The following is a 17107-nucleotide window of genomic DNA, read 5'->3' as shown; positions in this document are numbered from 1 at the left end:
CCCTTACCATTATGTTATACATCTTTTTTTTTTTTAAGTTTTATTTGTTTAAGTAATCTTTACACCCAACGTGCAGCTCAAACTCATGACCCCAAAATCTAAAGTTTCCGGGATGCCTGGGTGGCTCAGTTAGTTAAGCGTCAGCTCAGGCCTCGATCCCAGGGTCCTGGGATCAAGTACCGCATTGGGCTCCTTGCTCAGCAGGGAGCCTGCATCTTCCTCTGCCTGCTGCTCCCCCTGCTTATGTGCTCTCTCTCTCTCTCTAATAAATAAATAAAATCTTTTAAAAAGTTAAAAATTTAAAAACTAAAAATAAGGGTATTTGCCTTTTTCCCATTAGTTATATATACTCTACAGTTTAATGTTTTACCATTTTTAAATAGGTAATATAAATATAGTAAAATAAATATGTGGATATTTTTCATATAATGCGAGAGTATACACTTTGTTCTTTTTTTTTTTTTAAAGATTTTATTTATTTATTTGACAGACAGGTCACAAGTAGGCGGAGAGGCAGGCAGAGAGAGAGGAGGAAGCAGGCTCCCCGCTGAGCAGAGAGTTCGATGTGGGGCTCGATCCCAGGACCCTGAGATCATGACCAGAGCTGAATGGCGGAGGCTTTAACCCACTGAGCCACCCAGGTGCCCCTATACACTTTTTTCAAAAAATCTTCCTCTCAACCCTATTTTTCTTCCTGTAGACAATCATAATTAGCAATTTGTTATGATACTTCCAGTCTCAGTTTTTGCAGCCTGAGATTACATCTCATTTAACCTTGTATACTCACTACCTATGGTACAATACTTGGCTCAAGGAAAGGAATCAAATGATAAATACTAAACAAGAGATTAAATGAATGGATACCAGAAAAATGGAGACAGATGAAAAGAGATAATAGACGGACAGAAGAAAGGCAGGTGGAGGATGGATGGATGGATGGAAATTTGAACAGAGATAAGTTGATGTGAACAGATGGATGTTATTGAGAATTTACTATTATATTAAAGTGACAGTAAAATCAATATAATTTCTAATATGTGAAAATAGAGGGATACCTGTCAGTTAAGTGGCTGCCTTTGGATCAGGTTACAATTCCAGGATCCTGGGACTGAACTCCCCATAGGGCTCCCTGCTCACTGGGAAGCCTGCTTCTCCCTCTCCCTCTGTCCCCCAGCTTGTACTCTCTCTCTCTCACTCTATTTGAAAGAATAAAATATTTAAAAAAAAAAAAAAAAAAGCGTTAAGAAAAATGTTTCCATTATCTTGGTCTAGCACTCAGATTATAAGAAAAATATAAGAGGAAAAGCTAAAAACAGCACATGGTTGGGGTGCATGGGTGGCTCAGTGGGTTGAAGCCTCTACCTTCAGCTCAGGTCATGATCTCAGGGTCCTGGGATCGAGCCCTGCATGGGGTTCTCTGCTCAGCGGGGAGCCTGCTTCCTCCTCTCTCTCTCTACCTGCTTCTCTGCCTACTTGTGATCTCTCTCTGTCAAATAAATAAATAAAATATTTTTTAATTGTCCTAAATCAAAGACAAAAGAAAAAGCCCACTAAAAGATCCATAAGAAATTGGCAAAGGGGGGCGCCTGGGTGGCTCAGTGGGTTAGGCCGCTGCCTTCGGCTCAGGTCATGATCTCAGGGTCCTGGGATCGAGTCCCGCATCGGGCTTTCTGCTCGGCAGGGAGCCTGCTTCCTCCTCTCTCTCTGCCTGCCTCTCTGCCTACTTGTGATCTCTCTCTGTCAAATAAATAAATAAAATCTTAAAAAAAAAAAAAAAGAAAGAAAGAAATTGGCAAAGGGAGTGAAGGAATAGGGAATGTAGTAGAAGGAATGCTACTAGACTAAATATCATTTTTTACCTTTGAAGTTCAAATTAGATGCATAAGTTATCTATTCAAAAAAATACTTTAAGACACAGAAACATAAGCACTTAAATTAAAAAATAAATAAATAAAGACCTACATTTTCTAGACAGAACTTTGGTGAAATTTTAAAATGCCTAGATAAAATGAAAAATCCTAGGACATTCCAAAGAGGAAAAAGCAAGCTTCCAATAAAGAAATTCCCATGAGCAACAAGAAATACCAGAAGAACAGCAACAGTTTTGGATTCTAAGACAAAAATTATTCTTAATATAGAATTCTATATTCAGCCAAACTATTAATCACGTATGAGTATAAAACACATTATCAGATACACAAGAACTCAGAATATGTACACATCCTATATGAAAAAGCTACTCTAAAAGGCGTCCTCAACTGAACCAAAACAAGGAATCCAAGAAAAACCACAAATGAGATGCAAAGAAATGTTATTAGCTAAGTAAGCTCCAGAATATTTGAAGAAAAGGCAGAATAACTTAAGAAAACTCATTAGGCCTTAATACCTGAAGTCTGTTTTAAAGAGCAATTACTTAATGCACAGATTACTTTTCCTTCTCCATGGGTCTTAATATTCTAATTCATCCCACAGTAATTTCATAATCACAGTATTTTAAGGCTATTATATGGTTTTCAGTGTTCCCTCTTTAGAATCAACTCACAGGGACACCTGGGTGGCTCAGTTGGATAAGTGGCTGCCTTTGGCTCAGGTCATGATCCCAGGGTCCTGAGATCAAGCCCCACCTCGGGATCCCTGCTCAGCGGGGAACCTGCTTCTCTCTCTGCCTCTGCCTGCCACTCTGCCTGCTTGTGCACTCTCTCTCTCGCTCGCTCGCTCTCTCTCTCTGACAAATAAATAAATAAAATCTTAAAAAAAAAATCTACTCCTAGACAAAAAGCAGGATGCTATAAAAATTATACTTTAAATATAGGCAGATGGAGAAAAAAAAGTAGGAGAAATATATTACTTTCCTTAATATTCACATCAGGAAGATCACAAATATCTAAACTGACAAGTGAAGAAAAAAATTTATGATCTAGAGTCTTAATAAAAGTATTCACTATAAAAAATCTAAAATAACAAAGGTAATAAATTTGAACATTGAGATGGGAAAGGGGAAAACAGGAGGTAATAAGACTTCACAAAATTGTTCAGCTTTCCTAATGGAAAATCAACAAAAAACATCTAAAATTGATAAATTGATAAAATTGATAAATCAATGATAGTGGTGTCCGGGTGGCTCAGTCAGTTAAGCATCCGACTTCCAGCTCAGGTCATGAAGTCAGGGATCGAGCTGGGATCAAGACGGGATGGAGCTCAGATGGGAGTCTGCCTGTTCCTCTCCCTGTGCCCTGCCCCTCTTGCTCGTGCTCATGTGCACTCATACTCTCTCTCTCAAATAAACAAACATTTTTTTAAAAAGAAACAGAATTATATGTGTATTATAGTGTTAAGCACCAGTAAAACTTAAAACAGAAATAGTTAACACTGGTTACCTCTGAGAAATAAGCAAAGCTTGACAGTGGACAAGATGAAAGGCTTTTATTTTTCATTCTACATACACTTATACTGTTGGGAGTTTTAATCAGGTACAACTATTACTTAATAAATTTTAATAGCATAAAAATAAAAATATTTCCACTTTAACACAAATATACCATAAAGATCAAAAACTGCTGAGAAATTAGTTAACAGAACTCTGGTTTTCTAAGTTACACAACTTTACAACAAAATTACATACAATTTTTTTTCAGGAAAAAAGGCAGGCCACTTTTTTTTTTTTTTTAAAAGATTGTATTTACTTATCTGAGAGAGAGACAGAGCAAAAGAGCACAAGCCAGGGGAGAGGCAGAGGGAGAAGCAGGCTCCCAGCTGATGTGGGACTCCAAAGGTCTCAGGATCATGACCTGAGCCAAAGGCAGACTCTTAACCAACTGAGCCACCCAAGGTCACTTTTTCTTTAAACTTTCACTTAAATCCAAAACAATAAGATTCACTCAGTGTTTAAGTCACTCTTAAAATGCAATTATAGGTGGGACACCTGGGTGGCTCAGTTGGTTAAGCAGCTGCCTTCGGCTCAGGTCATGATCCCAGCGTCCTGGGATCGAGTCCCACATCGGGCTCCTTGCCCCACAGGGACCCTGCCTCTCCCTCTGACTCTGCCTGCCACTCTGCCTGTGCTCGCTCTCTCTCTGACAAATAAATAAATAAAATATTTTTTAAAAAATGCAATTATGGTGTGCCTAGGTGGCTCAGAGGGTTAAGCCTCTGCCTTTGGCTCAGGTCAAGATCTCAGGGTCAAGATCTCAGGGTCCTGGGATCGAACCCTACATAGGGCTCTCTGCTCAGCAGTGAGTCTGCCTCCCCCCCCCCCCGCCTGCCTCTCTGCCTACTTGTGATCTCCATCAAATAAATAAATTTTTTAAAATGCAATTATAATAATTACACTGCAAAAGGGAAAGCGAAATAGGAAACTAACTTTTGTCAAAAGCAACATGCTTTGTGCCTCAGACCACAGGGTAGTTTCATAAGTGAACTTATTTAACAATCATAAAGAAAATTGTAACTTTCCTACAGAAAGATGCAACTAACCTATAAGGCAAACTAACCACATGTAAGGCAAAAGTTTTACCTGCTTTATCCAGCAGCCTTGGATTCACCTTTCTGTCGAAATGTAAATATCTACAAAACAGTTTACCATGACATGGTTTTGGTCTGTGGTCACAGTACGAAACAAAATTAAATCCATTTCCTAATCAGGTTCTCCTTGGTAACTGAGATCATCAATCACAAAATCCACTGAAATAATATTTTTTTATAGAAAACACACAACAGGGGCTACCTTGGTGGCTCAGTAAGTTAAGCATCTGCCTCCAGCTCAGGTCATGGGCCAGGGGTCCTAGGATGGAGCCTTGCATGGGGCTCTGTGCTCAGCGGGGAGTCTGCCTGTCCCCCTCCCTCTGCCCTACTCATGCTCTCTCTCTCTCCCAGTCTGTCTCTCAAACAAATAAATAAATAAATAAATTTTTAAAAAGGAAAGAAATAAAACACACAGGGTTAAATCCTTTATAAGGAGGGTTTATTTCTCCATTAGAAAGACTCATTATATTAGAAATTAAAGATATTTTTAAGGATACCAATTATTTGAGGACTTTACAGGTTTTTCTCTTTGATCCATCACTTACTTTCGGATAAGAATTCAAACCCTCAATAAAAAACTACTGCTGCACACTTGTTTCCTGAATTACATCCTGTCTCCTCTCTTGAGATTCTCTTTCATCCTGCACAATGCGAGCTCAAAAGGGCTATTACAGGAAGTGTTGAACTATCAGCTATTTATAAATGGACAAAATCTTCAAATAGCTTTGTCAGTTACTTCTTCATGGTTCTAGACCTTAAAAACTACCTGTTTTTAAAGAAACAGTCATGTTAGTGACTCAAAACATTAAAATGCTCTCTGGGGAAAAAATATCTTGTCCCTTCGTTTTAGGATCTAAAAGCAGCACTAACATTTACACAATCCCAGCATCACAAGATAACAAACAGGTTGATCTTCAAAAAACACATTAACCAAATAGCCTTACTCTCATCACTTACCACCAAGAAAATTTCAAATTGTAATCTATTGCCTTCAAGTCTTCTATATTGATGTCTAAACTTCACTGTGCTACATAAGCATTTTGCAAAACAAGCACACATAATACCACATATTAACTTTTTATCCAGCATATTCAGTCCAAACATAGTACACAAAAGTAAAAATCCTTGATTCATCAATACTGACATCCATTACATCAAAAAAACCTTTTCACAGATCTACTTTTTTCCTATATGAAACTCGGGAGACATAAAGTTCCCATGCTGCTAAAACAGTAACCTGCACTTCCTATAGCAAACTAATGATTTAAAACTCATTTTTAGGGCCACCTGGGTGGCTCAGGCATTAAGCATCTGCCTTCTGCTCAGGTCATGATCCCAGAGTCCTGGGATGGAGCCCCGCATCAGGTTCCCCACTGAGCAGGAAGCCTGCTTCTCCTTCTCCCACCCCACCTGCTTGTGTTCCCTCTCTGTGACTCTGTCAAATAAATAAATAAAACCTAAAAATAATAATAATAATTTTTAAAACCCTCATTTTTATTTATGAATAATTATTAATTCTTAAAGCCTTAATTATTTCTTTTCCTTACTCTCAGCCTTCTTATCCCCATTCTTTTGACATTTAGATCTCATATATCAGCATGCTAGCAAATCATTTCAAGCCAGTACTTCCAAAGGTAAACAGCTTACAGAATTTTTAATTAGTTACATTAATATGCACAAAAATCCTGTGCCTAATATCCTGTACCTACTAGGATATTCACTGTAGTATTAGTACTAGCAAAATACTGGAAACAGCCTAAATGCCTGTCCATCAAGAGGGATGGTTAAATAAATTATGTAAGTCAATACAATGGAACAGTGAAACTATTAAGAGGAACTAGGCATCTCTGCATATCAGTTATGTAATGATCTTCAAATTATATTTGTTTAAAAATAAACATATACTATTTATAATTAAATACACACAACCCCAAGAAAATCTAAGATAGAAAACCAAGAATGGCCGCCTGTAGAAAGGCAAAAGGGTGGGGAAAGAGAAGGCTTATATATTACATTGTGTATCTTTTTATGCACATGCACTTACTTACTGAACAAACACTTTTTCTTTTTTTAACAAAACACTTTTTTGAAAAAGTGATCAGATATCCTTGCTTGTATTCACAAATTGACAGTTTTTCAGTTCAGGTATCAGTTTGCCTTCCAAACTGTTTCAGCCTCAAAATCCTTCCTATAACTTGAAAGGCATGAGTTTTTTCCTATTTCACTTGTCCACACCATCATATACACATTTTTATTAAATGGTCACTTCAGGGGCACCTGGCTGGCTCAGTCAGCGGAGCATGCAACTCTTGGTCTTGGGGTCGTGAATCTGAGCCCCACGTTGGGTGCAGAGATTACTTAAATTAAAAAAGTCACTTCATGGATTTGAAAATTGTGTTGCTAAGCCACTCATTCCAAAAATTCGAAACCTTCCCAGTTCAGTATCACAGGGAATGGCCATTTCTCAGCCACAGTAATCACATCCCTTGAGCCACATGTGGCTAGTGGCTACTATACTGTAGAGCACAGATGTATCTGCATCATTGCATCAAGTTCTATTGGACATCACTGCTCTAGACTACGGGTTGGTAAACTAAGCAGGGCAAACTACAGCCTCCAGACCAAAGTCAGCTAACCACCTGTTTTTGTGAACAAAGTTCTACTAGAACATAGCCATTCTAATTTAAATTCATTTACATATTATTTGTGGATATTTCCGCACTACAACAGCAGATTCAAGTACTTAAAACATATGTCTCACAAAGCCCAAAATATTTAGTATCTGCCTCTTTGTGGAAAAAGTTTATCTGTCACTGCGCTAAACAATCAAATTTCATTAAAAAGAGCATTTATGGGCGCCTGGGTGGCTCAGAGGGTTAAGCCTCTGCCTTCGGCTCAGGTCATGATCTCAGGGTCCTGGGATCGAGTCCCGCATCGGGCTCTCTGCTCAGCAGGGAGCCTGCTTCCTCCTCTCTCTCTCTCTGCCTGCCTCTCTGCCTACTTGTGATCTCTGTCTGTCAAATAAATAAATAAAATCTTTAAAAAAAAAAAAAAAAAGAGCATTTATTTCCCTTGGGCTTCAAAAATAAAGTTCTGAAGGCTTGCACTGCATAAATGAAGAACCAATTAAACATAAACCAATGACCATTTGATTTACTAAGTGCTAAAGATACTAAGTTTATTAACATAAACCCATCATCTCAATAAATTTCCTAAAGTATGCTTAGATGCTGACATTTTCTAAGCATCTCTATAAAATAGCTAGTAAAAGCACAGAACAGGCACCAGGGGTTGCTTCATCAGTTAAGCTTCCAACTTTTGATTTTGGCTCAGGTCATGATCTCAGAGCCATGAGATCAAGCCCTTCAGGTTATTATTTATATTGATATCACACATCTAAGAACAAAGAAGAGCAGAATCACATCTAATGAATATACTTGGTGAGTAAGAGGAGGCTTCTAGAAGAAAAGCTATTTGAATTGGGTATTAGGGATGAGCAGGAGTATGCCAAGTTAATGGGAGTGAGGAGAAAAGGGACAGAGGAATAGCAAAGCAATGCCATTCTACTTTGAATGCAGGGAAGAAAAAATAGATATGAAAAGGATTTACCAAGTCCTAGAAAATATGAATTCAATGCTACAGAAGCATGGCTTGAAGACTCTGGAATAAAGGAGGGAGTTAGTGGCAAGCATAAAGGCTGTAAAGACTAAAGACTTTAGGATCTGAATGCAAATGGCTTTACATGCTGAAGTGAGGAACTAAGATTGGATGTGATGGTTTGAACCAGAGAGAATGCAGTTTTCCAAGATGTGACATGATTAATTTTATTTTGTAGAAAAAAACCAAGCCAGGCAACTTGGATCTTGGACTATCATGAGGAAAGACTAAGATAATAGCAGAGACCAATTTGTCTACTGGGCAAATCAGAGATGGTGGACCAAAGTAAGACAGTGAGAGTGGAGAGAAACCAGATAAAGAGAACTACAGGCCTGCACTTCTACTTTTTTTTTAAATGTCAATGTGATATCTTCCCTTTTCTGTATTTGTTGGAATAGATGGATCCTTTGCACGGATAAGGTTTATAGAATAAGACTGTCAAAACTGGAGGCAATGTGGCCTTTGGTATTAAGAAGGAAAACACATTAGAAAATGCAGTAACTCAGTGATGAGATCTGGATTACTGTCTTATAATTTGCTGTGAGGCCTGTCTTTGTTGTGAGACTACGGTCATGACAACCTCTAACAGGTCTGGTTTTCTCATTTGTAAGAAGAAATGAGACTAAATGATCTTAAAACTCTTGATAGCTTCCTAAAATGTTATGATCATACTGCTACATCTTTAACCCCCATAGATCTAAAAAAAACAAAAACAAAAACAAAAAATGGAATGCAAATACTATCATCTATTTTAACTATAAACCAAATATGAAAAATCTATCAAAACCAAGCTGTTATGGCCGTGCCTATGTGTGTCCACGTGTACCTAACAAATTTATTAGTGAAGGATTTCATAACCTACATTAAGACATGTAAGACACCAATTACTCATCTGTAACTTCATACATAGTCACCAACTACTCATCTGAAACCTTAAGGCAAAACTGAAACTGTTGTCAGCCATTTCACTTTCAATTACCAACTATCTTTCAGACATCTCCAAAAAGAAGCATTCTTTGATTGGAGTGGTTCAAAGACTAAATGAATGTCTGCAAAGTTGAATGGCAGTATTGTTGGGTACAACAGTTTTCAGACATAACACTATCCTATGGAATCAAGTTTGTTTGAACCTCTTATTGACAAAAGAACTTTTTAACAATATTCCTTTATCAATCAAAACAAAGTTTTTCAAATTTAAGAAATATGGTCTTGAGATTTGTAACCATAAACTGTTATATGTGACTTTTTACTGTTAAAAGAAAAACTATTACAAATTCTTGTTCATACTAAAAAATCTAGAAATATTCTGAACTTGTTTCTCAAGAATAACTTTTAAACCTGACTTTATTTAAAAAGAATGGTTGGGTCAAAAGATTCTCTTCCTCCAAAACAAAAAAAAAGAACAATTAACATTTTTATTGAAAGTGAAAAACCCAAATGTGATCTTTCATTCCCACTGTTATAAATTTATGTAGTATAATTAACATAGCCTAAGTTAAAGTCATATTTCAATGACAATCTTCTAAGGTTTTTTAAACTGTAACATTAAACTACAAGCAGAGGCTTTTCTAGTCATGCTTCATGCTACATTACTTCTTCCTGGGTTTCTCCAAAAGACCTGAATGATTCTTTGGTTATATACTACATTATATACATCAGAATAATTTCTCTTTAATGAACCCATGTGATTTTTTTCTTGCTCCCTAAAATAGCACTATACATTTTTTTCTGAATTAACCAAAATAAATTCTGATCAGAGTAAAATCCTTTACTATGGAAATGTACATCACAGTTTAGAACCATTACTAAAAACTTTCTATTTTTTTCAAATTGCTGTTATCAATGAACATAAAACTAATCCTACCAACCCACAAGAGATTTGTGTTTACTGTAAGCCTCAAATCTCAACTAGATCCTTGGTCCAAGAAAACCTACCTTTATAATGATTTTTCTTACAAGTAATACAGTGATATCAACTAATGCTTTCAGATCCTACAAGTTTCTTTAGAACGTATATTTTGAAAATACACAACTATTCTTATTCTATTAAAGAAACTTCATTAATTCTAATCAAACAAATTTCACTCAAGAAGAAACTGTAGTCGAATCAAGAACTTTATTAGAGGGGAAAATATTCAAATAGAACAATTGGAAGCAGGAATTAAATTATCTGTTTTCTGTTATAGCCCACGCTACCGAAATACAATTCAAAAGCAGAATTTTCAATTTTTCTCAAAAGTTGCCTAATAAAGGGAAGCTATTTTAACAACAAGAATGAAAATACATTTTAGAAATTCCAGATTAAATGTATTATAAAGTTAGCATGAGGAGTTTGAAAAACACCTTGTTACTTGTTTTGTAATGCCAATGTCCAGATAGGAAAACTAGATGTCCTCTCCCCAAGTCTATCTGATAAGATTGCTACATGGACACCAGTGAAACAAGTAAAGTCAATATTCCAAAAACAAAATACAAGTTAATTATAGTACCTCACATTCCAAGCTATGAATCCAAGGACACTTGGCAATTAACTAAATGAAAGCATTATGAGAAAAGTTTACAACTGAATACAATGGGGCCCGTTTAGTTATAAGACAAAAATTACTTGCAGTAACAATCCTTTACACGTGTATAGTACCTGGTGATTTCCACCATACTTTATGATAAAACAATTTGTAAAGTTGTACTTTCTCGTTCTCTGTACGAAATTAGCACAGACTCTAACGACTTTCATCCTAGAGTTCATAAATCAACTGTATCAGAGTGCGCAGAACGGTAGGCAGCACTTCAAATCTTTACTAATGTCATTATGGCTGATTCTCACTTTATCCAGAAATGTTCCCTTACTCTCTTTCATATAGTTTTTGAAATCTAAGTCTTTGAAATCTAAGGGGGACAGGTAGATAGACGTTTCTGGACTTCTAACTCTGGGGGAGGAGAATTCCTGCCAGGAAGGGCGGTGAAGAGGCGATTGGTTCAAACCTATCCTTCGCAGGCAGGGAGCTGGTTCCACCTGTCCTACAGCATGAGCCCGTCTACCCTACAGGACGGAGGACAGACGCTCTCAATACTTTATCCAGCTCGTCTTCTCCTAAGAGAACAATCAGTAAAAGCTTCCTAACCTCTTAGGTTCTCCCACAACTCTCAGGAAAACAAAGATTCACATTCCGTTCTGGACAATCTAGGTGCTCGATAAAGCCCAGCACGCAGTCATTCAGCCAGGAAACGGAGTGGAGGACATCAGAATATCCAAGGGGGGGGGGGGGGGATTTACCAGAGAACTAGGCGAACTCTGAAGTTCTGCGGGTAAAACGCGGTTCGTTTCCCACGAGGTCCTACATTCGAGGGAAGGTGCGGAATTCGGAATGTGAAAAAGCGAAATCAGGGCAAATGAGGAGGGATCCAGAAGTCGCCGGGTCTAGGCAGGGTGCGGGGGCTGCGCTGAGGTGCCAATGGGCTGGCTGGCCCCAAGGGCAGAGGTGCCCGGCGGGTCAGACCCGTGAGGCTGGCTAGGACCCCAGCGCTCGGCCGCGCGACCGGTTCCTCGGCTAGGTTTCAAACCGCCGCCCCCGGGAGGCGCTCAGCCGATTGGAAGTTCCACAACGACCGTCACCAGCCCAGGGTCGGAGCGGCAACTCCTCGGCAAAGCTCTCCCAGCCCTCCGCGTCTCCCCAGGAGACCAGACCCCACAAACTCCACCTCCAACCGAGGTCCCAACTCGAGTCCCGCCGCCAGCTCCACGCACGCGGAAGGCGCCCTCTGGGACGGGACCGACGCCCCCCGACTGGGCTGCGCCGCGGGAGTTCGAGGGGCGCGACGGGGCCGCGCGGGGGGCGGGCAGCACCAGCGTCCCTCAGTGCGCGCTGGAACGCCGCCCCGCGACCACCTCCGCCTCGCCCCTCCGGAACGGCCCGACCTGGCTCCGACCCACCCATCCCGCGCGGTCGCGGGCAGGGCGAGGACCCAAGCGAGCCTACTCCCCCCGCCCCTGCTCTTACCCATCTTTCCGCCTCGCCTTGTAGACGTGCCCGTAGGTGCCGCGTCCCACTTTGCACCCTTCGTACTCAAACAAATCCTCCACCCGCTCCCGCTCCGCCGCCAGCTTCGCCTTGAAATCATAATCCATTGTCTGCTTTCCCCATAGAGGCACCGGGACGCGGGGGCCGCCGCCGCTCAGTCCCTCCTCCTCCTCCTCCTCCCCCCGCGACCGCCGCTCCACTTCTCCAACAGCCGCCTCTCGGGCGCGCGCGCGCCGCCCGCCGCCCCGCGGTCCGCCTTCAGCAAGGGACTCCTCGGCGGCCGCGGCAGCCACCTCCTCCACCTCCTCCTCCTCCTCCGCGGCGGCGGCGGCGGCGGCTCCCGCAGGCAGCCCCAGTCCCGCCTCCCCCCTTCATTTCCTTGTTTTGGAACCTGGTGGGCCGCGCCGCGGCTTCCTCGAGCTCATTAACGAACCATCCCGCCCACCCTGAGGTCGCGGGGCTCCTGGGAAATGTAGTTCCGAAGGCTACAAAAGAGGTTGAGTTTTGCCAGCAAAAGGAATACAGCACCCAGGTTGCTTTGGGCCGCCACAGCCCCGCCCCCACGAGGCGTGCACGCCTGCGTACTGGGGCCGCCCCTCCCCCTCAGGTAGCGCTGGACTGCCAGTTCCTGTGAAGGTAGAAACCTCAAAGTTGCAGTATTCTTTCTGCGAGTCTGTGGGAACTGGTGAAAAGAAGGCCCTTGTTCTGGTGTGAGGAAGGTACTGCACTATAACTGCTTCCAGGCGAGAAGGAGAGTGGAAAGTATTTGGCAAGTGCTTTGCTCAGGACTTTGCTCCAGCGGTTTGAGTGGCGAGGGCTGTGGTTAAGGCAGTTGTACTGCAGATTGTTTGTTTTTTGTGACAATTGGTCCGCCTGTTACCCCGCCCCCTCCCCTGTCCAGCCGCTCATTGGCTGAGACTAGAGAATGACGTCCTCGTTGGTGCGTGGGTATCCCCAGGCTTTGGCTTCTGTCCCGCTCCTGATTGGTAATGGGGTGTGCTCGGTTGTTTCTGATAGGTTAATCTTTTTCCTTTACGATGCAAAAACCGTATTTCAAAAGCTGAACCATCAGCGATTTCCAAGTCCTAGCATCGGTCTGAGGAGAACTTCTGAGACCTAGCAGCCAATCATCCTTCTCCTCGCGGTCCAGTCACGGTCTCCTCCTACCATATGCGGTTCCCACAGCCAAGCTTTGGCCATCTGTCTAAGGACAGTTAAAGTGCCAGGGGCGGGGAGCCTGGGTGGCTCAGTGGGTTAAGCCTCTGCCCTCCGCTCAGGTCATGATCTCAGGGTCCTGGGATCTGAGCCCGCTGGGGCTCTCTGAAGGGAGCCTGCTTCTCCCCACCCCCGCCTGCTGCTCAGCCTACTTGTGATCTCTCTCTGTGTCAAATAAATAAAATCTTGAAGAAGAAAAAAAAAAAAAAAATAGTGCCAGGAGGATAGATCGTTTTCAAAACAATCATCAGGTTTGGATTTTAAAAGTCTTTTTATGGTCTATTCATAATGATGACATGCTCCTAGAATGTTTAAGAAAGTCTCAAGGTAAACATGGATTCATTTAATTATTGCGTGCTTAACGTGTCAGATGCTTAGGATACAATCTTAAACATGATTGCTGCTAGGATAGGACTAATATACCGCTTTTAGTGGGAGCACAAAGGAAGAAATGGTCACTTTTATCTAAAGTGGTAAGGAGAGTTAATAGTGAGTGACCTGCCCGCTACGTTTTGGGAGAAACCTGGAAAACTTGGGGTGGGGGGAGGGATGCAGATCGTTTATTTACTACAAGAGTAAATTTCTTGGGAAACTTCTCAGATCTTGAAGCCAATCAAAAAGTATGTGAGTTTCTCTTATTTCCAGGAACCGTGATAAGTGCTGGAGATACCAGATGAAATTGGTCTTCTTCCATCCGGAGAATCAAAACCTATTGAAGAAATAAACATGCAGGCAAATTAAAAATAAACCCTGTGGGTACTAAGAGCAATGGTAGAATAGGAGGACTACTAGAGGAGTCAGGCTAAGCTTGGGAAGTCAGTTTGACCCAAAATTTTAAGAACCTTATGTGAAACGCAAGTGGGCAAAGAGCAGGAAATTATTTAAGACAGGATGGCAAATACATATATCAAGAGAGAACATGATATATTCTGAGAAATGCAACTAGTTTGAATGTTACAGATTAAACATGTTACAGATTAACATGTTACAGATTAAAGCAGGGAAAGGGGATATCTAAAAAGATGTTAGGTAAGAGAACAGATTATGGAGAGCAATATATGTCAAGTAAGTTTTAGATTTCATCATTTTATAGGCAATAAGAAGCCATTAAAGACTCTTGAGCTAGGGAGTATTATCATCAGTGCTGTGTATTCAAAAACTCCTCCTGATGACAGTGTTCAAAATAGATTGGAAGAAGGTAAGAACAGTAAAGCTATTGCCTCAAGGCTCCTGGCTGGCTTCCCAAGTTGGTAGAGCATGTGACTCTTGATTTTAGGGTCTTGAGTTCAAGCCCCATAGCATGAAGCCTATTTTTAAAAAAGAAAAAAGAAGAGGAAGGAGCTATTGCCTTAATACTTATACAGGGATAGATGGGCATAGATGAACCATAGATGGGCAGTGCTGATCATGAGAAAAAGACAGATACCAGAATCATTTATGAATCAAATTCAGCAGAATCTAGTGGTTAATTAAGTGTGGGTTTAAGGGAGAAAGCATAATCCAAAATGACTCCCAGGGTTTTGACTTGAACAATAAGGTAAATATGCGGTGCCTGGGTGGCTCAGTGGGTTGACGCCTCTGCCTTCAGCTCAGGTCATGATCCCAGGGTCCTGGGATTGAGCCCTACGGTCTCTGCTCAGCGGGGAGCATGCTTTCCCTCTCTCTCTGCCTGCCTCTCTGTCTACTTGTGATCTCTGTTTGTCAAATAAATAAATAAAATCTTTTTAAAAAATAAAGTAAATAAAAGAATAGGAGCAATTGTTTAAGAAAAGAATTTTAAGTGTGGCTAGAGCACGTTTAATCTGAAGTGCTCATGCGGCATCAAGATAGCAATAACAAGTAAGTCGAATTTAAATAAAAATTTTTTTAAAAAAAGAACAAGTAAACTTGTTGAATATTCTTACCTGCTGACAAGATGTCTGGCCTAAATGTATAGACTGAAAATCATCAGTGTAGAGTATGGAGAATATTTTTTGGTTGATTGAGAACATTTTTTGTTTGACTTTTTTTTTTAAAGATTTTATTTCTGGGTGCCTGGGTGGCTCAGTGGGTTAAAGCCTCTGCTTTCGGCTCAGGTCATGATCCCAGGGTCCTGGGATCTTCCTACTTGTGATCTCTCTCTGTCAAATAAATAAATAAAATCTTTAAAAAAAAAAAGATTGTATTTATTTATTTGACAGAGAGAGAGACCACAATAGGCAGAGAGGCAGGCAGAGAGAGAGAGGAAGAAGAAGCGGACTCCCCGCTGAGCAGAGAGCCCGATTCGGGGCTCGATCCCAGGACCCTGGGATCATGACCTGAGCTGAAGGCAGAGACTTAACCCACTGAATCACCCAGGCGCCCCATTGGTTGATTTTTAACTATGGAGTTTTGCATTCATTTTATCCTCAAAATATCCCTATTAAATTTCTTGATTTAGAGGCGCCTGGGTGGCTCAGTGGGTTAAGCCGCAGCCTTCGGCTCAGGTCATGATCTCAGGATTCTGGGATCGAGTCCCGCATCGGGATATCTGCTCAGCAGGGAGCCTGCTTCCCTCTCTCTCTCTCTGCCTGCCTCTCTGTCTACTGTGAACTCTCTCTGTCAAATAAATAAAATCTTTAAAAAAAAAATTTCTTGATTTATTGTTATTTTACATATGAACATATGAGCTAGTAAATTAAAGAGACAAGGCTTAATGAGTATGTACTTGGGCGTATATGAAAAGTGGGAAAATGTGTAAGTAAAAAATCAAATATAGATTATGAAAAAGTTAAAAAAAAACGAAAGTTTTACCACACCCTGTGTTAATAAGGAAATGAGGAAATATTCTTCTACATTGCTAGTGAAAGTGCACATTCACAAAATATATACCAGTATATACATTAGATTTTAATCTTGGCAGCATCTATCAAAATTACATAGTAGTTTCCAAAAAAAATAATAATAATAATAATAATACATAGTAGTACCACTGCTTGTGGTGGATGCTGTGATGTACCCCACAGAATGGATAAATAAAGTATGACACATCCATCAGTGGATTATTATGCAGCCCTAAAAATAATACGAAGGCCATAAACTATTCCTCTCAGATCTTTCCGTCCAGGGAGGCTCCATCTGCTAAGCCCTGATTCTACCACTGCATTTGCAATGAGGCCGCACTCCCCGTGGACTGCTCCCAGCTGATGACTGAGCGTAGCAGGATGTTCAGGCAGGTCCATTCCTGCAGGATGCAGGATTCCTCTGCTGTGTGACTTTGTCTTAAGGAATCCCCAGGTTTAAGCCTGTCTGAAACTTTCTTAGAACTATGTTGCAGTCTGAGTCACTAACTACCCCAACCCTCCTAACTTCCCACCCGCCCCCCCTTCATGGGGCTCAAATCAGCATCACTATCTGATTGTGTCCAGCTCCTTTTCCTCCCTCACAGGCATTTCCTCCAGTAAGTTTCTTGCATGTCTAATCCCATCTTGGTATCTGCTTTTGAGAACACTTTAACACTTTAACAATGAGGAAATTGTTTACACATTGATATGAAAAGACCTCCTATATATATATATATATATATTTTTTTTTTAAGTATTTTATTTATTTGACAGAGAGAAATCACAACTAGGCAGAGAGTCAGGCAGAGAGAGAGGAGGAAGCAGGCTCTCTGCTCAGCAGAGATGCTGGCTCGATCCCAGGACCCTGGGATCATGACCTGAGCTGAAGGCAGA

General features: G+C 40.9%; 1 protein-coding gene across 10 annotated transcripts in view; it reads right to left on the bottom strand.

Moving 5' to 3' along the window:
• Positions 1-12597, bottom strand: part of CDK19 (cyclin dependent kinase 19) — a 167181-nt gene extending 154584 nt beyond the window's left edge. For 3 of the 10 annotated variants that reach the window (XM_082731968.1, XM_082731973.1, XM_082731972.1), the window contains exon 1: positions 12177-12589. Coding sequence is in view for 4 of the 10 variants with exons in the window: in XM_082731965.1 (XP_082588091.1) it covers positions 4542-4596; positions 12177-12304 (183 nt within the window). In the remaining 6 variants the exon portion in view is untranslated. The other 7 variants (XM_082731970.1, XM_082731967.1, XM_082731965.1 and 4 more) reach the window with 6 other exon arrangements.
• Positions 12598-17107: the final 4510 nt, after the last annotated feature.

This window comes from Mustela nivalis, assembly GCF_964662115.1.
Source record: "Mustela nivalis genome assembly, chromosome: 5".
Lineage (NCBI taxonomy): Eukaryota > Metazoa > Chordata > Mammalia > Carnivora > Mustelidae > Mustela > Mustela nivalis.
This window is presented reverse-complemented; position numbering and strand designations above follow the sequence as displayed.